Raw genomic sequence first — 23,944 nt, 5'->3', positions numbered from 1 at the left:
GTACAATCACTAATAGCAATCTTTACTAAGAATAATTTTCACTGTACAAGCAGATATAAATATGCAACCATAAAACTTTGAGCATACAATTAGTGTTCAGTAACTAAATGACTTATATGCCAAAGCTGCACTCAGGGATTTCAATGGAAAAGACTTTACTTACTAAATTATTTTTCTTAAAAAGTGGGAACAACACAAATGAACAGGAGGAGAAAAAACACAATAGAAATCAATGACAACGTATCTGCCTGACTATATAGTACAAAAACAGCCCAGGCTGCAGTAACACTTGGCCAGAGGACGTGTAGTGGATGGGGAGTACTTTTTTTTCCAAAGTCCAAATTTTCCAGAGTCCAAATTTGCAATTTCCAGAAGTAAATCAGAACATGTTTTACAAACTGTTTACAGAGAGGTAAGGATGGTCCAGCATACTATCAAAAAATTAGTTGGGTAATCAAGCAGCTGCTTCTCGGTGATGATGTGGCCCTGTCTCTGGTTGCGCAGTTCAAGAGCAGGAATGAAATTTGTGCCTTCATGGAAAAACACTGCCCCTTGGTGGATCTTCACTGCATCTTGCTGACATAAATGCCCATCAATGACTGATCATCTTCAGGTTGCACGACATGCAAACTGCTTCACCCCTATGGGAGAAGATGAAGCTAACGTTGTCCAGTGAAGACACCTGATGTTTGAAATGCTACAGAGGGTCAGAGTAGATGCGCTTTTCACAGAGCCTGATTTACATATTCCTTTTAATCCGTGATAACTTCAGTGTTGATGCTTAAAAATGGAATTGTAAAATTAGCAATGCTTAAGACATCAGTTCACAGGTGGTCAGGGTTTTTTTTTTTCATTTTCATAACACAGAAGTGTAGATACTAACTTGTCCATCGCTAAAGTCATACAGCTCTCGAAAAGCTTCACTTGTGTCACCAGCACTGGGAGACGTGGGACTTTATGTGTGTGTGTGCCCAGTCCAGACATTACTGCAGCCTTCACTGGTAAGTCCCAGGCTTGAAAGGCGTTAGGCATTGGGAGGGCTTAGCCAAGGCTTCAGGTGGGTTGGAGGTGGGGAGGAGTGCAATCACAGGTCCAGTGGAGAGGGGTCAGTCACAAGGCTTCATACAGGAGGGTCAAAGGTCAGGAGTATATACAGAATGGGTGGGAGCCTTTACTGTCGACTCTTCAGGGAATCCACCAGCCTGTGATGACGGAGACAGAGCAAATATAATTCAGCCTTGGTAAACACAAGGAAGAGATAACATGTTGTGCAATATCAACCAATCCTGCAGAGAATGAATAGTGTAATAAACTTCTTTTAAAGTCCTCTATACTGTTTTATCTTCTTCTTAGAAATGGCTGGTGTGCTCACCGTTGACTGGGAGCTTTTGACAAATACATAGATAGGTCTGGATAAAAATCACACCTTACGTCTAGTTCTATAATTATGGTATGGTAAAGCCTACCAGTCCATTGCTTCGTCCAGCCCAGTGCCCTTTGTGGCCGAGGTCCTGAAGATCTGCCATTTTCTATCTTTGAGGGCGGAAAGGCCAAGAGAGTTGGCCACCTCACTGGGCGTCATTGCCTGGTCCATGTCCTGTTTGTTTGCAAAGACCACCAGGATAGCTTTCTTCAGCTCCTCCTCCTGAATAAAACACAATGTTATGAATATGAGCAAATTACATCAAAACATCAAAATTACATCATGACATTTCTCATGTCATAGTATAGTATGGACAAAAAACGTCATAGTACAGTATGTGGTCAAAAATCTTGCAAAAAGGTCATAGTATAGTATGTGATCAAAAATATCATAAAAAAGTCATAGTATGTGGTCATAAATCTCACAAAAAGTCATAGTATAGTATGTGATCAAAAATATCATAAAAAAGTCATAGTATAGTATGTGATCAAAAATATCATAAAAACGTCATAGTATAGTATGTGGTCAAAAATATAAAAACATCATAGTATAGTATGTGGTCAAAAATATAAAAACGTCATAGTATAGTATGTGATCAAAAAAATCATAAAAACGTCATAGTATAGTATGTGGTCAAAAATATAAAAAAGTCATAGTATAGTATGTGGTCAAAAATATCATAAAAAAGTCATAGTATAGTATGTGATCAAAAATATCATAAAAACGTCATAGTATAGTATGTGATCAAAAATATAAAAAAGTCATAGTATAGTATGTGGTCAAAAATATCATAAAAAAGTCATAGTATAGTATGTGATCAAAAATATCATAAAAACGTCATAGTATAGTATGTGATCAAAAAAATCATAAAAACGTCATAGTATAGTATGTGATCAAAAAAATCATAAAAACGTCATAGTATAGTATGTAAAAGAAGTCATAGTATAGTATGTAAAAAAGAGTCATAGTATAGTATGTAAAAAAAAGTCACAGTATAGTATGTAAAAAAAGTCTGCTAAAGAAGTCATAGTATAGTATGTAAAAAAGAGTCATAGTATAGTATGTGATCAAAAATATCATAAAAACGTCATAGTATAGTATGTGATCAAAAAAATCATAAAAACGTCATAGTATAGTATGTGATCAAAAATATAAAAAAGTCATAGTATAGTATGTGGTCAAAAATATCATAAAAAAGTCATAGTATAGTATGTGATCAAAAATATCATAAAAAAGTCATAGTATAGTATGTGATCAAAAAAATCATAAAAACGTCATAGTATAGTATGTGGTCAAAAATATCATAAAAAAGTCATAGTATAGTATGTGATCAAAAATATCATAAAAACGTCATAGTATAGTATGTGATCAAAAATATAAAAAAGTCATAGTATAGTATGTGGTCAAAAATATCATAAAAAAGTCATAGTATAGTATGTGGTCAAAAATATCATAAAAACGTCATAGTATAGTATGTGATCAAAAATATAAAAAAGTCATAGTATAGTATGTGATCAAAAATATAAAAAAGTCATAGTATAGTATGTGGTCAAAAATATCATAAAAAAGTCATAGTATAGTATGTGATCAAAAATATCATAAAAACGTCATAGTATAGTATGTGATCAAAAATATAAAAAAGTCATAGTATAGTATGTGATCAAAAATATAAAAAAGTCATAGTATAGTATGTGATCAAAAATATAAAAACGTCATAGTATAGTATGTGATCAAAAATATAAAAAAGTCATAGTATAGTATGTGGTCAAAAATATCATAAAAAAGTCTTAGTATAGTATGTGGTCAAAAATATCATAAAAACGTCATAGTATAGTATGTGATCAAAAATATAAAAAAGTCATAGTATAGTATGTGGTCAAAAATATCATAAAAAAGTCTTAGTATAGTATGTGGTCAAAAATATCATAAAAACGTCATAGTATAGTATGTGATCAAAAATATAAAAAAGTCATAGTATAGTATGTGATCAAAAATATAAAAACGTCATAGTATAGTATGTGGTCAAAAATATCATAAAAAAGTCTTAGTATAGTATGTGGTCAAAAATATCATAAAAAAGTCATAGTATAGTATGTGGTCAAAAATATCATAAAAACGTCATAGTATAGTATGTGATCAAAAATATAAAAACGTCATAGTATAGTATGTGATCAAAAATATAAAAAAGTCATAGTATAGTATGTGGTCAAAAATATCATAAAAAAGTCATAGTATAGTATGTGATCAAAAATATCATAAAAACGTCATAGTATAGTATGTGGTCAAAAATATAAAAAAGTCATAGTATAGTATGTGGTCAAAAATATAAAAACGTCATAGTATAGTATGTGATCAAAAATATAAAAAAGTCATAGTATAGTATGTGGTCAAAAATATAAAAAAGTCATAGTATAGTATGTGGTCAAAAATATAAAAACGTCATAGTATAGTATGTGATCAAAAATATAAAAAAGTCATAGTATAGTATGTGGTCAAAAATATCATAAAAAAGTCATAGTATAGTATGTGGTCAAAAATATCATAAAAACGTCATAGTATAGTATGTGATCAAAAATATAAAAAAGTCATAGTATAGTATGTGGTCAAAAATATCATAAAAACGTCATAGTATAGTATGTGATCAAAAATATAAAAAAGTCATAGTATAGTATGTGGTCAAAAATATCATAAAAAAGTCTTAGTATAGTATGTGGTCAAAAATATCATAAAAAAGTCATAGTATAGTATGTGGTCAAAAATATCATAAAAAAGTCATAGTATAGTATGTGGTCAAAAATATCATAAAAAAGTCTTAGTATAGTATGTGGTCAAAAATATCATAAAAAAGTCATAGTATAGTATGTGATCAAAAATATCATAAAAACGTCATAGTATAGTATATGATCAAAAATATCATAAAAAAGTCATAGTATAGTACAGGGTCCGACATTAAGGTTTTTTTCTACTTGCCCTGCCGGGCAAGTACTTCTCAAATCTACTTGCCCCATCTAAATTCTTACTTGCCCTGCCTAAGAGGTTCTTTTTCTGGCTGTGTGGTGCATATTTTCGCTCATGATTTATATCTTATGTCAGCAGAGACGCTCAGCCAATGGAGGCAGCAGCACATAAAAAAAGCAGAAATACATGATTACAGGCCTGGAGTTAAGATATTTTTAGGGCAAGGCCACTTTGGCCTTTGATAAATACAAATTTATTGGGCATCAAGGCCAAAATGTGGGGCACCAAGGCCAAAACCAATGGCACAATAACAATATGTGCTAACTAAAATATATGTGTTGAAAAACAGTACTGAGTTTATTAAAACTGGGTGTGCATGACTGGGGATATATCTCGTTTCTTGTTGTTTTGATTCATGTCCCTTATTTTTTAAGTCTTTGAAATCTCTTTATTCTTTTGTTATCTCCTAGTTACTAAGAAATTATTATTAGAAGAAGATTCTTTATTGTCCTTTCTCAGCACATTACGTACATTGAAACGAAATCTGACCTCTTCATTTGACCCATCGTACTGTATACACTGGGAGCAGTGGGCAGCCACAGTGCAGCGCCCGAGGACCAACTCCAGTTCTTTTGCCAGTGCCAGTGGTCAGGGTCACTGACAGGAGTATTCACCTAACATAGCCTACATATCTTTAATTATATAATTATTTATGTCTCTATGTATATTTTTACATAAATCCCCAATATTTAATTTGCCTTTAAAATTTTAAAATCCTCTTCCTTCATTTAATTTGACAGTGTTTATTGTATTATATTATATGTATTAATTCTCTACAGGATCTTGTATGTTCTTTAATGTGTGTTCAATTTATTAAAAGAAAAAAAAACAAAAAAAAAAACGTTTTGGTGAACCCTGCAGCAAAGTGAACCCTCTTTCTCAGAGAGGATCTTTGCCTCCCAGTTTGTTCCAGGCTACAGAGCAGAGTGAACCGTCTTTCTTCTCAGAGGATCTTTGTCCCATGAGAGCAGGCAGCTGTTCTCTGTGTCCGCATTTAAAACATCTTTCGCTGGCGATTTGACAGTCACTAGAAGCACATTGTGACCCTTTGTAAAAGTTTCTGTGTGGTACCTGTGTTGTATATGAGCTAATGTTATAATGGGTAAGGACTGAGAGGCTGTCCGGTATGTGTGTGTGTCCGAGTCGGTGCTGCTTGCCCAATCTGGCATGTCTGCGCAGGGTCTGCTGGCCCGCCGGCTATTTTTACTTGCCCCGGGCATATGGGCAACCGTTAATATCGGACCATGTACTATGTGATCAAAAATATCATAAAAAAGTCATAGTATAGTATGTGATCAAAAATATTAAAATGTCATAGTATGTTATAAACAAATGTCACAGTTCATCCTTGAGTCCAAGTTGAAGAAATTCCTTCAAGGCATTACTGAGATACTGCATTTAGGAGAATGGGGCGGCCAGACGGATGGACGGCTATTGCCAGCACGGAAGAATAAAAACTTGCTAGACCAGATGCTCAAACTTGAATTTTTTACTTTGAATGTTGGCATCTGGATTTGATCAGTGTAATTTGAGCAACAAAATATTTTGACATGACCTCAAATACTTGCAAAATGATGAAATGGTTCTATGTGTTCAGGTTGTAGTTGAGAACAAGCCCACTTACCTCCAACATGGCCACCAACTCAGACTTTGAGATGCCCATCCTGTCCCGGTCGCTGCTGTCAACCACATAGATGACTGCATCTGTGTTCGAGTAGTAACAACGCCAGTAGGGCCTGTCGAGCAGAGCGAGGAGCAGAGGTTGTCAGATGGGAGAATAGACAGAGAGGATGATGAAGAGTAACAAAAAAACATGGTGGTTTGACAGCGCATAGATTCAAGAATGAAGGCAACAAGTTCAAACATTTAAAAAGTGAGGTGAAAATAGGTACATATACACAAAACCTTGCTTCTTCTGTTTATACCCAATCTCCAAAATGCTGTTTGGAGCTCCATCCATGTCCCACATACATACACTTTCACACAATAACTCCTGGGAGCTCCACAGCACAGCCACAATCTGTCACCTACCTGATACTTGTCTGTCCTCCCAGATCCCACACCTGGAACTTCAGATTCTTGTATGTGACTGTCTCCACGTTGAAGCCGATTGCTTAGTGGAGAGAAATCCAAAAGGGGACAGTGAGAGCCAAGAATATGATCCTGATGGTTACCACCATCTTATCTGCATGTGCAGTGTGATTTTTCTGCTGAGTACTGAGATTACGATACACACTGCAGTACTCACAGACACAGCTTGATTCAGTTTATATTCTTATTTGATCACATACTTCCATTTCAGTGTTTCAAAACCACAAACTGACTCATACATTGTGTTTGTTTTTCTCCAGGTATCACAGCTGTCTTTGCTAACATCAAACTCTGTCAACTGTAATTACTTTCATTAAAGCCAGTGAAACTTGTTTGTCTTAATTTGCCTCTCTCCAGTAAAAGTCTGTGTGTCAAAGAAAAATGTTGACCAGACTGGTTGCCTTTGTTTACCAAGCCTCACTGTGCAGACACATGTCTGCAGGACTGAGGATGGATGCCATTCATACTGTAATTTCAGTGTACATAAATAGACTGTTGTCATAACACTATGTTAAAAAAATACTATATCTGATAAGCTGACAGTTAAACTGATATGAATCTGAGGATGTTGTGTGTGGAGGAATAAACACTAAATAAGTACAGGAACAAAGAAACACAGCAAGCCAGTACATACTGGGGATTGTGGTGACCACCTCTCCAACCTGCAGCCGGTACAGAATGGTTGTTTTCCCTGCGCCGTCCAAACCCAGGATCAGAATCCTCATCTCTCTGGAGCCTATCAGGCCCATGAAGAGATTAGAGAAGAAATTACCTGAAAAATAGACACATGGGGAAGAGTTTAATGCAGAGAAAAGTAATTTTTGATATAACATCAACTAAAACAGCAAACATTTGCTTGCTCCGTCTTCACTATGAGCTGAATACTTTGGATTTGTTGGGTGTGAAACATCACTTTGGGCTGTGGTAACCAATGATGGGCATTTTTCACCATTTTGTCTTTGCATAAATAAACTTAATGATAACATAGGAATAAAAAGTAACGACTGTCCCAGCTACCTCAGCATAGAGGTCCATGATATGGGCTGGTAGTCTAACAAGGTATCCGAGGCACTCTGATTATGGTTAAAAATCCTTTAGTCACCCATGAATGGACCAGCACGTGTCAACTTTAGGTAGTCTTCAACAGGGTGAAGAAAGGACTTGCACCGTGCCAGCCCATATTATGGAATCCTACACTGAAGTAAGCTGGGACACTCATTGCTTTTTGTTCTCAAGTGACCATTTGTCCTATCTTTGAAGAGCACCTAATTTTCTTACAATCACCTACAACTTGTGTCTTGACCCAGTGCATTCATTTTTCTTCATTGTAAGAAGCTTAATGATAGCTTAAATCATGAAAACAATAGTTAAAGGCAAATCAACTGCCAAAATAGTGGTACGAGTTGTGAAGAGTTACAGAAACAGAGAGATGTGACAGTTACAAAGACATGAAAGTAAATTCAACGTAAAAGAGTGAGCTTCCCTACACCTGAAGCTATTTAAAACCCAATGTCTTTTCCTGATTTGCACAACAGTGGGCCTCTCAGTATCACTCAGGTGGTTGCGCAAGTTAGCTAAGGTTAGCTTAGCATCAAAAACTGACATTCCGGCATCATTGAATTAACTAAAGACAGCAGGTCCTCGTTCATTTTTCTCTTATACCTTTGATGCCAATATATAAGTATTATTACACAGCTGGCCCGAATAGTTTGGAGACAAAACGTTTAAGAGCTGTCCACGTCAAGACCATGGATGACATACCGTATCCACGGTAATAGCTAACGCTAGCTAGCTAGCTAGCAGGCGAGCTGCGCGTTAAATGGAAACAGAGATATACCTGAACCTAATAATTCATACGCAATAAGGTTATAGAAACTCAAAGGGCACGTCCATACATTCAGTCGACCAATAGTGAAAATACTCACCCATTTCGATAAGACTACGGTCCTTCGGTGAGCAGGAAAGTGGCAGGTTGGACAGACACCTTCTTCCGTGTGGTTGACGTGTCGCCAGTCTATGCGTGTCGCTGAACTATGTCACCAACCGTCGCTTGGATTTTGCGTCGCAACATTCGACTCACTCAAAAAGCCATATTAAACTGTAAAATGGACAAATAGCAATTAATGGTACAATTTCAAAATTTTAAAAATATATCTGACATATTAAGTGTATTTATTTTTTTAACACGTGAACATTCTTTATAAAAACATAAATCTTTCCAGCGAAAGTGCTACTCAGGAAGACAAGATTCATCCCGATGCTCTGGTGCAGGGTACATTCAAGAAGCCAAAACGGTGCCGTGTTCCTAAACGTTCAATAACTATTCCTAGTAAAGAGAGTGTGACAGCGACTGGTGAATTGTTTTGAATGCAGCTCACATTAGACGAAGGAGTTGCCCTCTCCCAACAGCATCAAATTTATGATCACCTCAGAGAAGAAAGATTATAAAGATAGATGTGAAAGCTGGTCTCGCGACGTTAATTTGATGCAAAATGCAACCGTTCTCAACAGTTAAGAAGAACTTTACGATGCGGGACTCGCTCTGAGGTGTAATTATCCACGGATGGACCTGGTGCCCGTCGGCTGAGACATCATTTACAATCCGCTGTGAGACTGACGAGGCGGGACCGCCGACAGGATGGTGGAGCGGTCGGACCGAGCCCCTCTGCTGGACTGGGAGGAGGTTCCGTCTGCGGAGAAGCCCGGCGGAGCGGCACCGGCGGCACCCCACGCCAAGGACCGACTGGCGAGCCCCTCCAACAGCCGTGTTGGGTGGAGCGGCAGTCCAGGGGGTCCCACTCCCAGCAGGTCTGTCTCTAACGCAGACGGCTGCAGCGCCCCACCCGCGACCTCCAGCATCCCGGCGGGCAAGGATGAAACCCTGCGTCCCGACAGCGAGGAGCATCTCACGGATCCAGGATCGAGGGAGGTGTCGCTGGAGGACAGGATGGTGAAATGGGAGGAAAAGGACCAGATTGTGTCGGTCTTTGTCGTTACATTCAATACCAGATCAGGTGGGACATCAAATATGCAACATGGGAGTATCATTGCTTTATTACACAACACACACAAAGAGAAAAGATCATGTTTATAGACAGGAAAACAGAATATAAACCAAGTCTCGTCTAATGCAGGCAATCCCTGTGTCTGACGCCCAAATATGAAGAGCGCGTGTTTGTACCAAGTCTGCAGAACCTTCTCCTACAGGTGTGGCTCTCTCTGACCTGGCCATAAGTTTAGAGACGTGATTAAAAGCCATCTGTCGCCTGACTACAGAAACGGACATGTAAGGATGAGTTCCGTGATGGGGATCAATCAGCTGATCGTTTCTGCAGAGAGCAGGCAGGCCTATACATTTTTAATGAGGGGCATGTTGAAGACAAGATAAGCCCCTGTGAAACAGGAGCCAATCAGGTTACTCACCTAGAGGGGTGATTAATTTAAGAATCATAAGATTTAATGTTTCAAAATGATGGGGAAAAAAAACCCTGAGTTCATTGCAAGTGGGAAGATTCCCTATCGGCTGGAGATGGGTGCTTTCTGATTTTGCAGCATGGGTGAGGTTATGACAGGTTATCAGTGCTTTAAAAAATTGCTCAGTGGAAGGGTCGCTGACATTAGTACTCCCCCACTACCACCATCTGATAGGGGCTTTGCACAAAAGGCTTCAATTACAAGACTCCAGGTAGATTAGCTGATCAATGCCTGGTCTGTACAGTCAATAATGTTTCCCTAATGAGCTGATGCCACAGCTTTTCTTAATAACGGAGCCAGGATTGACACGGTAACACATGATAAGATAAAACAGGACACGTTATTGCTCGCAGTGTACTGATATGATGAGACTAACAGAATGCACAGTAGGTAAATCATATAAAATATTACAAGACAGTTGGCTGTGGTACATCATTATGTGTGTACCTGTAGAGAACAACATGTTCTTTTATTTAGTATGTTACTAAATGTTAAAGTATCAAAGGTCACTCGTATGTTAAAGGTCCAGTTTGTAGGATCAAGTGGTACCTAGCAGTGAGGCTGCAGAACTGAAACTCCCATGAATGTAGGGAAACTACGGTGGCCGATGTGATAACGTAAATGGCAGTGTCTAGAGCCAGTGTTTAGTTTGTCCATGCTGGGCTACTGTAGAAACAACATGGTGACCTCTGTATAAGAGGACCCGCTCCCTTTGTAGATACAGACAGCTAATTCTAAGGTCACAAAAACACAACAGTTCTCATTTTCAGGTGATTATGAACTAATGGAAACATAGTTATGAATATTATATACCATTTCGGCCAATAGGTGCTCCCAAATCCTACACACTGGATCTTTAAAATATCAAGGAAAATATACCTCTGCCTAGTGGTGTGATGGTAGTTGATGAGGTGGGTGCACTATAAGGTAGATGGGTAGGTTACCAAGGAGTAAGTGGGTATAATCTCCTATATATTCCAATGGTGATTTGGGCAATAGGTGGGTAAATGGCCAGAAAAAGAGGTGGATATACCCTTCGCTACACCTCAGCATTCGCCTTAGCATCAAAACAAAATGTAGGCTATTATTGTGTCAGTGTTTTGGCAAGATATCACAAAAGTTTGCCCCATTTCTACTTACAGAAAGAAAGCCTCACCTGTGCTTACTTAAAGGAGCAATCCACCCAAAACACAGGGCTGTGGGGGGGTATTTAACTTAACCTTTTTGATTAGAGAGCACAGCAGAGAAGTGACAGGAAGTCAGGGAAGTGAAGACATGCAACAATGCTGCCAAGACATCCCAAAGGTTTCTTTTTTAAGTGAAGAAATGAGACTTAAGGATCTCTTAGAACATTTCTGAGTCTCAGTGGTGTCGTCTAGGGTTTATACAGGTGTACTGTATACCCTCCTCTCCTTCTGTCCGTTTATAGTATACCCACCCATCAGCCAAAAAGCTATTGGAATATATAGGAGAGTATACCCACTTCCTCCTCGGTAACCTACCTATTTACCTAGCAGTACACCAGCCTCATCAGCTACCACTACACCACTGTCTTTACTGTGCTGGAACAAGCAGAGTGTTTAATAGAGTAGGATTAATTGTAGTACTTCACCTGTAATAATGCTATAGAGAGCTGACAGTAAACAGTAATTGGGGATAATTTCTTACAGACTTTAGTCTAGCATCAAGAGCCTGATGATACATCACAAATCAAAGTATCCAGATTTTGTGCCTTTGTACACAAATAGGATGTAAAATATATAATGAAAAAACATTTAATACCAGTCCCTCTGTACAGGAAACAGCTTTGAAAGGCACTTTGCACTGCACGATAGTTAAAGCTTAATACTTAAAGTCAATACCAGCCGTCAGAGTGGTAATGGAGCATCTTGTGTTAAGCCGCAGGTGGATGATACAGACCTGTAGGCTTGATCTGACAAAACAACTCATATTTCTACAGAGACTCCACTGACTGATATGTGTAGCTAATGATTAGATTGAAAACCACAGAGGCTGAGTCACCTTCTCTGTCTCCCCACTCCTATCAGACTGTATTTGCTCAGCTGCCGCCCGAGCGTCAGCGTCCAACACATAATGAATTCCAAGGAATCCAGTCCCTGTTGTTTTTTTATGAACATTAAATGAAATGCTGATAATATATTTACAGTGTGGTCTTCTATCAGTGCTTGTCTGCTGGCCTGTGTGTTTTAATATTGTGTGGGTGTGATAGGAAACATGCTGGAGTGGTGTCTGCCCAAAGACATGGACCTGGAGGGAGTGGAGTTCAAAGCCATCGCCAGCGGCTCCCACCGAGTTACCACAGACTTCATGTAAGCATTTGCACTATAGAGGAAGTTGTTCACCTTCTGTACAACCTGAAGGGCAACAACCAAGAGGAGGAAGGTAATGTTGAGTATTAGGATGCGGCCCCATGTCCTCCTCCTGGCAGGACAGAACGACACAAAGTGTTGCCTGGCAAAAAAAAAAAGAAAAGAAAGCCCAGCCATCTGGCAGTGCCTTTGCTTTTCATGACTCATGGCTTCGTCTGTCTCCCTCTCTCCCTCTCCCATCCCTCCATCCATCCACAGCTACTTCCGGAAGGGCTGCTACTTTGGCCTCGCCTGCTTTGCCAACATGGCGGTGGAGAGCACGGTGGAGAGGGGGGCGAGGATGAAGTCGGTAGGGATCCTGTCACCTTCCTACACCCTGCTCTACCGCTACATGAGCTTTCTGGAGCACCAGGTCAGGTAAGAGGAGCTAGTTTGTACAACAGAGTGGTTTGCTGATGCACATTACAGGAAATATTACTTTCACCGAGCAACAGGCTCAAAATAACTTCTGTAAAATGTCACAAACATATCACAAGATCTTGGAAGTGTACATGGTCCAATTTCCAGTTTTTTCGACACACTTTAAGTACTTCCCATGTTGGCTTTATAGTTGAGTTTGGTAGTCAAAAGAGTAAAACCTCATTTTGAAAAGCTGGAACCTGCTGTTTGCTTGACATATTATACAAAATGATTAAAGCTGCAGTTGGTAACTTTTATCAAATAAATAACTTTATGCCATAGTAGAAAAAGTTTAAACCTAATTTTAAACCATTCAAAGCATTTTGACCAAATGGAAAATTGGTTTGGTATCCGAAAAATTGGTTCCCAGCTAGAAGCAAACGACAGTAGGTTTTTCTTGACCTGAAGTGCGAATCGTGACGACATCAGTGGGCATGTTAGTTTCTACAGATTGGAAAGAGAGGATGGAGAAGGCAACAATAGAGATGTTAAGTGAGAAATCCTAGGAAAAAAGAGCATGCCGTAGTCTCGTTAATAGTATAAAAATAAACATCTGCGGGGTTCTGATCATAACTGGTGGAAACATGGGCTGGTGCGCTAGATAGCACCAAGGTTTCAAGAGTCCTGAACAGAACCGGTGTGAGAGCCAGAGCTCATTTAGTGGAAAAGGGGTAATAGTGCTTCTAATGGCATTTGCAATCTACCACGCCTGAATGAAAACAACCAATCAGAGCCAAGGAGTCTCTTACATGGCTGTCAGTTATGTCAGTCGCAGCTTGTGAACTGCGGTCAAACTGTCAAACTAGGCAGCACTGATCAAATATTAATCAAGATTCTGTTACTGCATTGGTTCACTTTAGGACTAGATGGTAAAATCCCTGATGCACATACTTGAGACTATGAGTGGGAGTAATAGTGTCGTCTGGGGGTCTGAGTGGGAGCCAAAGGGTTTGATGGATAGAAGAGTAGGAAATCGCAAAGGTAGATAGAAAAGTAAGAAGGAGCGAAGGGAAGGCAGAGCCAAGGAGAGACGTCTGTGCAGACTGAACTCTCCCCTGCCGAACCGGGCCGTACGCTCTACCTTCCCCTACTCGCTCATTTCGATGAGGGAAGAGAGAAGAAACTAACAGAAGAACTTACCTAACTTTGATCGAGGTGTTACCAACTACAGCTTTAATTAATTATCAAAATGTCTTTCAAGTAATTCAGTTATTCAATCGAAGAGTTCGTCCTGTGACACCACCACTACTACCACTAGTCAGAGGCTTCACATATGGCAATGTTAATCCAGAGGCAAGTTCACATATGGTCACTAGGGGTTGCTAGAAGGGCTTTTTGAATCCTCATAGCCAAGTTCCTGTTCTTCTTTCTTTTCCCTCATCTCAAATAGACCACTCTCACACTTCCCATAACTCCTGTTTTCTTTCCCTGCTACACTTCCTTTATCTTTAAACTCCATTAATAATTAAGAACTTGTTGGTGTGAGCAGACTCGTGTACTTCAGTGTTACACCCCATGCTTTGTCACACCCATGTTAAACTTTCCCTTTGAACACAGCTCTCTCTCTACATTCCTGTCTGCCTTCCCTCGATCCTCCTCCTCTCTTCCCTCTCCTCAGTTCCCACACTCTGGCCTCTCTTGGCCCCCAGTCATGCAGCGGTCATGCTCCTTACTCATCATTCCCCTCGTAGCTCGCTCCAGATTCCCCATCTGCTGACTGCCATGGCAGTTACATAAAGGGCTCACTGTTCGTCATGAGGTGGTTCAGACATTTAGGAATTCATGGATACTTTCCCTTTCTTTTCTCTCTATCTCTCCTTCCCTCCATTTCTGATTTTGACTCTCTTGTTAGTCTTCTCCTGGCACTTGCAGCTAGCAGAACTAATTAGCTTTACAGGAAAAAAAATGCTAACAAGGACAAGAGAGTTTAATGGAGATGTGTCTTGGTATAGAATCCTAAAATGTCTATGTAACCCATGGTACAGTTGGTGACACGTAAGAAAACACTGCATGTGAGTCTTACACACAGGCGTTTCTAGCCCATTGAATCCCAGCACCCCTAAAATTTGAGAGATATTTATTTATTTATTTTCTGTATGTCCCTTTTTAACAAGCTAGAAAAGTGTCAAAACCATAGAGTGCTTGTTTGCAACCTAATATTTTAACAACAAAAATACAGCAGCACATACAGAGGGATGGGGTTTGATCCACCCCATCCCTCCCATCTTTCCCCGACTCGGGCTCTGAGCGCTCTATCTGCACAGAGCAATGTGCTGCCTTCCAGAGTGGGTGATATGCAGTAGTGGTGTAAGTACCTGGCTTAAACCAGGATATGTGGCACATTTCTTAACTTCTACCACTCAATACCAACACATTATTATTATTACCAGTCCTCATTTTTGCTGCATTTAATCGTAGGTCACTGTTTATGTTGTTAGGTAGGAGTTAGCTGACGTTTTTTCTAGCTAGGAAACGTTACAGGTGGTCAGTAGCACTGTCCTCTGTTTGAATTGGAATGAGAGAAGCTAGCTGTTGTGTCATGTGCATGTGTTAATATTAAAGCCAAGGTGCTACTGACTAGCTAACTGACTGGATGCCCATTAACATTACAACTCCTATTGTGTGTATTTATTATTATTATTATTTTGTAGATTTCAAGCACTTTTATTTTTTTGAAGTGTATTGAAGTATATTTTTATTTATGTATTTGTATTATATAATACAGACAAGAAGGAAAAAGGGAGAGACAAACACTGAAAAAGTCAATTACTGTTAATATGTTAATGTTACATGTTGTGCATTGCATTTCAAATAAAAGTCCAAAAAATAAGTCCAAGGTCCATTTTTGGTATTTTTAGTACTCACTATAGGGGGCTGGTTTACTCCAGAAACATACATACTGTTTATGTGTATGTTTAGCAGCTGCTGTATCAAAAGGAGTTATCCTCCCCCAGAAATTAGGGTTACCATATGTTTCTTTTATGATTCCAATCCATTCCTCTTTTGCTGTGGCTCAGCATTTAAATAACCTTTATCAGATTTGATGGTTTAGTCACAGATTTTCCCAAAAAGTGTTGTGCTTTTCTTTCACAAATGTGGGAATGAAATTGAGTTAAAATGTACCAAACAGTAAAATTTATCTTGCCTGGCCAGGCAGCTCTCTGGGTGCTCAGCACCCCTAAACCTCTGATCCTAGAATCACCCCTGGTCTTACATGCAGTTGGAAACCTAAATCTCTAATTAGTTAAATAGTGATCTTGCCTATAACCTGGTTTATAATTCAACCTTTAGCCTGGAGGATCATATTTATTGCTGAAACAATTACTTAACTGATCAAGTAGTTGATTTACAGAATTTTAATCTACTTTAACTTTGATCAGAAATTAATTTAAGCCATTTTTCAAGCAAACATGTCAAACATTTAATGGAGTACTTTAGGGGGTACATGTTTAAAAAATACCAGTCATGCTTAAAATAATTTGATATAAGTTAGAAAAATGCAAGTGTAAGTTTGATAAACCAAATGTTATATTCAGTATCCATTTTTTTTTTGAAGCAGTCATTCACTGCTGTAAACTGTCAACTGCTAAAATGAATGCAACCAGTTGTGGTTGACACATAATAGCAATACAGCTGAAAACATAGAGCAAGAAGTGAAAAAGAAAGTGAAAACAGAACCACTAAAATACCATCAGTAGCAGGAAGAATATGTTCTAATAGGATTTACCTAGTTTTATTTTACCTCTTTATAGAGGCTTTTCTTTCCCTGTTTTTGTTTTTATCAATAATGTTATGCACTGGTGAAGGGGCATATGGCTGAAAATATTTCCACCACTGTTTTAGAGAATAATAATGAAGCCTTAACACAAAAAAGCATCACATTTTACAGGCATACTCAGCCAGCTGTTTTTCTTCTGTACTTTGTTAGCATACTGTTTCACAGACTGACATCCAGCCCACTGCAGTTCACTGTAGTCCAGTCTGTTGTTATTCACTGAGGGTTTCCAGGCCAAATAAATGTGAATTACAAATAGCTGCATTTGCACTAATTAATGACTGTTAACCACATGCATTTCACATGTTAGGGCTCCATTTTAAAACCAGAATGGTTTATTTTAAGGTTTAGAATTTTGTCCAAAAAAAAAAATCTTATTTTTTGGTGCCCCAGGCTCCAGCTTCAGTCCCCGGGCCACTACTCCCCCCTGGAGGCCTTCTATGAGGACAAGAGAGCACTTCTGCCCCCCAGTGGTGATGGTGTTGTTACTGCATGTCCAGCCAATGCCTGGGGAGCTGCCATCAACCACAGCATGCACCCTGAGATGAAGGTAAGCGGCCGTTCTACAACTTTGTAAGCTGCTGTTTTTTACTCTATATGACTCAGTAACTTTTTTTTACCACTGTGTCTGAATACCTGTGGACCAGATCACCCACCCTGCAGGCTGTATGTCCCAGTTCATCCGCTTCTTTGGGGAGCAGATCATGGTGCTGTGGAAACTGGCTCTGCTGCGCAGACGCATCCTCATCTTCTCCCCTCCACCTGTGGGTGTGGTCTGCTACAGAGGTGAGAATGGATTTATTTTTACAGAAGTTTAAAGGAATAGTTCAACATTTTGGGAGTTTATGCATATTCACTTTCTTGCCAAGTGTCAGATGAGATGTTTGGTAGCACTTTTGTGGTATCAAACTTTAAATTCAATACAAAGCTGGAGCCAGCAGCTGGTTAGCTTAGCTTTTCACAAATAATGGAAACAGGTGGAAACAGTTTACCTTTCTATGTCTGAAGGTTTTGTGACTCCTTGTGGTTGTTTGCCTGTTTTTGTCGTTCTCTTTGCAAGATATTAAAATGTGTATTTCACAACGTGTCAAAATATTCCTTTAATCTAAAAGAAAAATGTTTGTTTTCATGTTTTTACTTTACTTCAAGTCTCCACAATCTGTTACAGCTCTGGAGCCCATTAAACTTATTCAGACAACTGTGATTTCACATCAGCGTACATCCAGTTTCTCTCCAGCTGTATCAGTGAGACAGCCTACACGTCATACACACATTCACATCCTGTGTTGCTCTCTTTCTCACCCACACTCATGGATCATTTATCTCATTTCACCCTCCACCCCCTCTCCCCTCACAGTGTACTGCTGCTGTTGCCTGGCAAACATCTCCATCCCTGGGATCGGCGTGGCCGTGCCCGAGTTCCGCCCGTTCTTCTACGTAAACGTGGCTGACATCAGCGCCCTGGAGAACGAGCTCTCCTACGTGGCGTGTAAGTGGATGCTTGAAACATGTTAAAGCCACACTGAAAAAAGACTTGTTGGTCTGATTCCTCAGCAGGTATTAAACCATCTCATGTATTTCTTACCTCTTTAGGCACTACTGAGAAGATCTTTGAGGAGAAGAAGGATCTGTACGATGTGTATGTAGACAATCAGAATGTAAAGACCTACAGAGACGGCCTGAAGCCTCTGCTCCGCCTCAGCACCGCAGACAGGGAGAAATATCGCAAACTCACAGAACAGAGGTAGGAAACACTTCTAACAGCTGAACTACTGCTCACATGTTACAAAAGTCTACGGCTGGTGTTGCTTTACATTTTTCTTATTGTTACCAAATCTCCTTAAAAAGAAGCCCAAACTACATAAAATACTTTACGACCACAGCATAAGAAGAAATAAGAAAATCCAAGCAGAGGGCAGAGTCTCTGCAGATAAATGCACCGCAACACACTTCTAGTGGGTCATAAGTGATGGTTGAGAGGGAGTCCATACATTTTTTAAAGAAAAATCCTTCATAGTATACCTTTAACATCGTATTAGCATTTTGTCACGGTAACATTAGCATTTAGCTCGAAGCACCACTGTGTTATGTACAGCCTCACGAAGCTGCTGGCACAATGTCCACCACAAGGACACATTACATATGTTAGTATAAATTAAAAGTAGAGCAGTCTCTCATGTGTTTTTAAAGGTTAACAGCTAGAAATAAACTGTGTGTGTGTATGTGTGTGTGTGTGTGTGTGTGTGTAGGCAGATGTTGCTGTACTCCCAGGAGGAGAATGGAGACTGTGTGTCCAGTGAAGAGGATCTCTTTATTCTGTAAGTACAACATGATTCATTTACCCAGCCAGTGGAGTGATAACTACTGATTAAGCACTGTGCACAGAGCTGATACAACTTGATCTTTTTATGAGGAGAACAGTCGGCACAGTGGCAGCTTAGAAAAAAAATGAATCAAGGAAGTAATGAGCCTGACAGAATCTCCTGACCTTTGTCCTCCTCTCACAGTAACTGTATTTATTCAGTCTCACAAAGGGCAGATGTGTGCTGTGTCTTTTGTGCTTCTTCCATCTTATCACTGCTACTGTTCAGCATAGAGACACAAAATGAAGTCTGCTTTCTAAGTTCAAATACATTTAAGTTGCCATATTTAACTACTCACTACTACTACTACTACACTTCCTTCTACATGTTCACTCATTCAGGTTTTTCCTGGAGCAAAACAACAGGATTTTCCAGACCCTCAGCGAGGTGGCAGGGAGCTCCGATCCCACGCTGACCCAGGAGAGCGTGAGGGCCATGGGTCTGGATCCCCACGGAGACAGGCTCTTCCTGCTCCACCTGCTGGAGATCTACGGCTACGACACCCTGCTGGTGTCGGAGCAGCTGTGCTGCAGTTGAGAGACGACAGACGGCCGGCTTTCCGCCTTTCATCACTGCTGATTTAAAACTGGGGATGAACTGCCTCGAGCAAACTCTGAGTGCTGCACTACTGGCTTCTTGGAGTCTTCAGGACCATTTGGAACTTCTCTGGTATCACGTTTTTTGTTGTATATCTCCCTGTGCTTCTGTTTGCTGTGGTTTTGCTCCTGATGGCAAGAGCAACAAAAACAGTCTCATGTATTATAACAAAGAGTAATATGGTCAGTTCTACTTGATAAAGCCTTGCAGAGGCTTACGATGGATTACTCACCCAAAAGTGATTCTCTGGATCGGGTACAGCTGGAGCATTTTGACACTGAGCCGTGTTTGAATGCCATGGATGGCAGGTTCAAACACAAGATGATGGCTTGAACTGTACTGCGTGGACATCAAGTAGAATGAGACTTCCTCCAAGATGAAGTCTTGATTTGAAGATTTTCAGTGAACAAAAAGGATCAATGTATGAAAGTGAAATAGAGAGGTAGCCGTCCTGTAAATAATAGTTTTTTCTTTTTATGTATAGTGTGTCAGCGTATGTGTGATATGGGGTCCGCCTCTCTGCCAGTGTTGCTTTCCTTGTATCAAGTGCTGGATTTAAAACATCCCATTTTAAAGCCTCTTTGTCCAAATCAGGGCCACCTTTTTTGTAATCTAACTTAGGTCACTACAAGCAGGTCAAACCACTTTTGTCTTCAAGAGCCATGTCTGTAAGCACTGCTGTTTAACTAGACTATATAAAGACTGTATAAAAGAAGTGGATGTAGCTACTGTGGCGTCACCCATTGGTTGGTGGACTAACATTTTCGAAGCCTCAAGTTTGGCATTTTTGCTGTCACCATTTGGGTTTATTTGCAAACAGAACTGGACGAGAGGGTGGAGCTATCGAGAATGGAAGGGTGGATCTGACTGAGAACCCAAGGACACCACCCTGGTAGCAACTTGTCAATCACAAGGTAGACACGCCCTATAGCATACCCTGCTTTATTGTCTATCTTACTCTAAATGGGACCTTAATTTACAAAATAACATCCTGCTGTATTGAGGAAGACTTGAAACTAGCGATTGAGACCATCAAAAATCAAGTGAGAAGTCGGGTCATTTTCTCATAGACTTCTAAACTTCTTTTTACAACCAGTGGAGTCGCCCTCTGCTGGCCATTAGAAAGAATGCAGGTTCAAGGCACTTCCATATTGGCTTCACTGCTCAGACCCGGAGATAACCCCTTGACTGGCACTGAGACAAAATGACCGATTTGCAATTCAGTGTTAAGACTAATTATTTTTAAGCTAAGACCAAATCAGATTTTCTAATGATGTCCAACAGGCAAGGGTGACGTCCACATGGATATGGAGGCGATTTGAAAATGGCTTATTTGCACCCGTGCTGTCAGCTGAGCCTACAATTCAGAGGCATGAGCTGTTACAAAAGCACTGTTTAGTCTTTAATGCTTTTTCTCAAATGTATAGTCGTGTTTTTCAGCTCTCGTATCAAGACAAAGACCGGCCTTCAGGGGGTGAGTTCGCAACTTCAGATGATTCTCTAACAGCCAGCGTCTGCAGAATAGATCATAGAGAATCAGTTAAGACATAACTTTTAAGCTTTGTACATTTTAAAGCACACCATAGCAGCATATGCTTTCAGCTTCGTTACCAGAGAGGTTGCAGTTGTTGGTATCTTACGTTGTGTATTGCTGTCGATACATGAGGTGGTGCATCAAAGAAACAAGGTTCTTGGTTTATCAGAAATAAAGTGAGAAGCTTAAAGCTGCATTAATCACTTTTTTTTTTTTTTTTTTTTAATACTTGTCTGCATTGGTCTTCATAGCTTAGCGCCACTAAAGGGTGTAAGCTTCTTGTGAAGATTGATGCACTGTTAATCTTGCAATCAAGTATTTTATACCCATAATGCGTGGTTGTGACCGTCACCCACCCTCCCTGGAGACTAGCCTAACAGCCTTTATTGGAAAAACTTCCTAATATGAGTCAGAGAGGGCCGTGATACACCAAAGTGTGTCAGGGGGAAAGTAAGGAAACAAGCAAGGGGGAGGGGGTAGGTGCTTAAGTCCTGAGTTATATAGTGACAGTGCATGCGAAGAAGAAGGAGGAAAAACAAACAAACAAACAAACGAAAAAAAAAAAAACAGGGGAGAAACAGGCAGTGTAGCTGATGTATTGTAGCCTTGAGGTGGTTGTGCTTCATGCAGATTATCAAAAATAAACATATACATGTCTACTATACTGTACTGAAAAACAAAAACAAAAGAGAAGTCTATACTGAACACCAAAAATGTGAGAGTCTTGGTGGAGGGGGAAAGCCCGATTGCAGAGAAGAGTTGCCAGCGCGGTGTGGTAGGTCTGAGACGCAAGTGGGCCCCTTTGGAGTGATCCCATCGGTTCTTTGCGATGCGTCACGGAGCTGAAGTATTGAACATGCATGCATGTATTTGAACCCTCCCAATGTGTTTATGAAAACCATCACCAGGGTCCAGGGCCAGCCCTGCGGGGGAAGGGGGGCGGTATGGCACCCCCCCCTTCCCCCGCAGGGCTGGGGGGCGGTATGGCACCCCAAGAACGCAGGAGCGCCCAGACCCCAAGACCAGGGAGCCGCAGAGGCTGCAGGACACCACGCAGGCCCAAGGACCCAGGGCGGCGAAGGCCGGCACCCCCAGAGAGCCAGAGACACACCCCAGACAGGCGGGGCAGGAGGGCCCGCCCACCCACCGCCCGACGCGGACCGCCCCCACCACCCCCAACCACCACCCGCCCGCCCACGGATGCATCCAGGGACCACTCCCGACCCAAGGAGCAAGGCGCGGGGGCCCGGCACCGCCCCCGGGGAGAGAACCAGCACCGCACCGGACGGGCCCGCACCAGGCGCCGGCCACCAGCAGACGCCGGACCGGACAGTAATGAGAGCCCACCCAGGCCCGGGCAGACGAGGGAGGCAAGGAGGCGGTGGTACTGCAAGGCATATGTCCCGGCGCGCATCGGGAACCAGGGGACGCGAAGGGCCACCCGCCCGAACCCCAGGATGGGCCCCACCAACACACATGAGCGCGGACCGCCACGAGCAGTCAATCCCCCATCGGGACCCCCTAGCAGAGGGCCCATAAACCACAGCCGGTCAGGAGGCAGAACCCCGGCAGGAACCCACAGAGCCCCCAGGGCGCCACCCGGCCCACCCGCCACGGGGCCGCGGGACCCCCCGGACACCGGGAACCCAGCCAAACCACCATGATGTAAATGGGCTCCCTGGCTTCAACCCTCAGCCCAGGAGGGCCGGGCCCCACTAGCCACGCCATGCGTATCTACAGTGTGTGTAAACCCACCACCCCCCCTCTTACTATGATTCTCCGATCCCTGACGGAGAAACATTAACCCTACACCGTGAATGTGAATGTGAGTGCCCATAAGTGTGATGTGGTGCATTAAAATTGAGGGACATAGGAGACAGGTGGGGACAAGGCTGATGGCTACAACCCACTGCTGTCCTGCAGCCTGCAGCCATAAGGCACCTGGAACCTGTTCCCATCTGTCCCCCAAGATGTAGGTGTATGTGGTGCTTTAAAATTGGAGAGCAGATAAGGATGGGCCGGGGGGCGGCATGGAGGGCTACCGGACACCACTGTCCCATAGCCTGCCCCATCATGTAGCCCCCCAATCCATCCGTGGTCCACACCTCGAAGAGTGAGTGTATGTGGTGCATTAAAACTGTGCAATGTGTGGTGAGTGAACTAAATGTGGTTTAGGAGGCCAGGCCAGTGTAGGCCCGGCCCGAGGGCCGGAGGAATGGATGGGAGGGGCTGGGAGGTGGCACCAACCAGACCCCAGCGCGCGAGGCCCAGCACCCATGGACAGCGGGCCAGGCGGGCCCCAGGAAACCCAACGGGCCCCACCTAACCCCGCCCCACTGGCAACTGCAGTGGCAGGCCCCGCAGTGGTCCCGACCTGGGCCACACCGCCCGCAAATCGGCCCCCAGCAGAAGGGCAAGGCGCACCACCAGGAGTGCACGGACGGCGGGCACCCCAGCCCCGAACCCCGCCGCGCCGGAGCCCAGACCACCCCGCCCCCCCCCCAGTACCCCCCCAGACCGCCACCGACCCAAGGCCGGACCCCAGCCCATCCGACCCACCCCCACGGCGGCCGCACTGTGGGCAGGCCCACACTGCACAGCACCAAAACACCCCCCGCGGGCAGCACCCAGCCCCCACACCAGGCCCCCCAACCCAGGGGAGGACCCCGGGCCCACCCGAGGCAGGGAGGGACGGGGAGAGGGGGGAGGGAGGAGGGAGGTGGAAGGGCAGGAGCGGCGCGAAGGGAGAGGAGCCCACCCACCCCGCACCACCAGGGGCAGAAACAGCCCCCAGGGGACCGCCACGCCGCCCCAGGCCCAGGGAGCACGAGGAGACCCGCCCCCAGGCACACAGGGCGAGCAGTCCAGACGCATCCGCTC

General features: G+C 42.2%; 3 protein-coding genes across 3 annotated transcripts; 2 read left to right on the top strand and 1 right to left on the bottom strand.

Moving 5' to 3' along the window:
- Nucleotide 1: 1 nt before the first annotated feature.
- On the bottom strand, nucleotides 2–8,604 carry arl1 (ADP-ribosylation factor-like 1). The gene is made up of 6 exons (XM_049566322.1): nucleotides 8,458–8,604; nucleotides 7,167–7,304; nucleotides 6,473–6,554; nucleotides 6,066–6,177; nucleotides 1,467–1,645; nucleotides 2–1,202 (listed from the first exon to the last, which is right to left on the bottom strand). Exons 1-6 carry the CDS (start codon nucleotides 8,459–8,461, stop codon nucleotides 1,172–1,174), a joined length of 546 nt encoding a protein of 181 aa, XP_049422279.1. The 5' UTR covers nucleotides 8,462–8,604; the 3' UTR covers nucleotides 2–1,171.
- A 219-nt stretch (nucleotides 8,605–8,823) lies between these two features.
- LOC125882553 (DENN domain-containing protein 11-like) lies at nucleotides 8,824–22,011 on the top strand. The gene is made up of 9 exons (XM_049566320.1): nucleotides 8,824–9,546; nucleotides 12,237–12,336; nucleotides 12,595–12,753; nucleotides 16,964–17,120; nucleotides 17,218–17,356; nucleotides 17,928–18,059; nucleotides 18,164–18,314; nucleotides 18,820–18,888; nucleotides 19,275–22,011. The coding sequence occupies exons 1-9, from the start codon at nucleotides 9,171–9,173 to the stop codon at nucleotides 19,468–19,470; spliced, it is 1,479 nt and encodes a 492-aa protein (XP_049422277.1). The 5' UTR covers nucleotides 8,824–9,170; the 3' UTR covers nucleotides 19,471–22,011.
- On the top strand, nucleotides 19,750–22,728 carry LOC125883201 (basic salivary proline-rich protein 2-like). The gene is made up of 2 exons (XM_049567421.1): nucleotides 19,750–19,838; nucleotides 22,194–22,728. The coding sequence occupies exons 1-2, from the start codon at nucleotides 19,750–19,752 to the stop codon at nucleotides 22,726–22,728; spliced, it is 624 nt and encodes a 207-aa protein (XP_049423378.1).
- The last annotated feature ends 1,216 nt before the right edge of the window (nucleotides 22,729–23,944 follow it).

Source organism: Epinephelus fuscoguttatus, linkage group LG22 (genome assembly GCF_011397635.1).
Source record: "Epinephelus fuscoguttatus linkage group LG22, E.fuscoguttatus.final_Chr_v1".
Lineage (NCBI taxonomy): Eukaryota > Metazoa > Chordata > Actinopteri > Perciformes > Serranidae > Epinephelus > Epinephelus fuscoguttatus.
Note: the sequence above shows the minus strand (reverse complement) of the source record. Positions and strands in the feature narration are given on the sequence as shown.

Bases quoted from the DNA above. Each gene is read 5' to 3' on its own strand.
- LOC125882553 (XM_049566320.1), top strand. From the start codon at position 9,171: ATGGTGGAGCGGTCGGACCGAGCCCCTCTGCTGGACTGGGAGGAGGTT. The intron at 12,337-12,594 runs GTAAGCATTTGC...ATCCATCCACAG, and splicing joins CGAGTTACCACAGACTTCAT to CTACTTCCGGAAGGGCTGCT. The intron at 18,889-19,274 runs GTAAGTACAACA...TCACTCATTCAG, and splicing joins GAAGAGGATCTCTTTATTCT to GTTTTTCCTGGAGCAAAACA.
- arl1 (XM_049566322.1), bottom strand. The intron at 6,555-7,166 runs GTATGTACTGGC...CTCTCCACTAAG, and splicing joins GGTGGTCACCACAATCCCCA to CAATCGGCTTCAACGTGGAG. The intron at 1,646-6,065 runs GTAAGTGGGCTT...TGTTTTATTCAG, and splicing joins AGTTGGTGGCCATGTTGGAG to GAGGAGGAGCTGAAGAAAGC.
- LOC125883201 (XM_049567421.1), top strand. From the start codon at position 19,750: ATGGATTACTCACCCAAAAGTGATTCTCTGGATCGGGTACAGCTGGAG. The intron at 19,839-22,193 runs GTTCAAACACAA...CAGGCGGGGCAG, and splicing joins TTGAATGCCATGGATGGCAG to GAGGGCCCGCCCACCCACCG.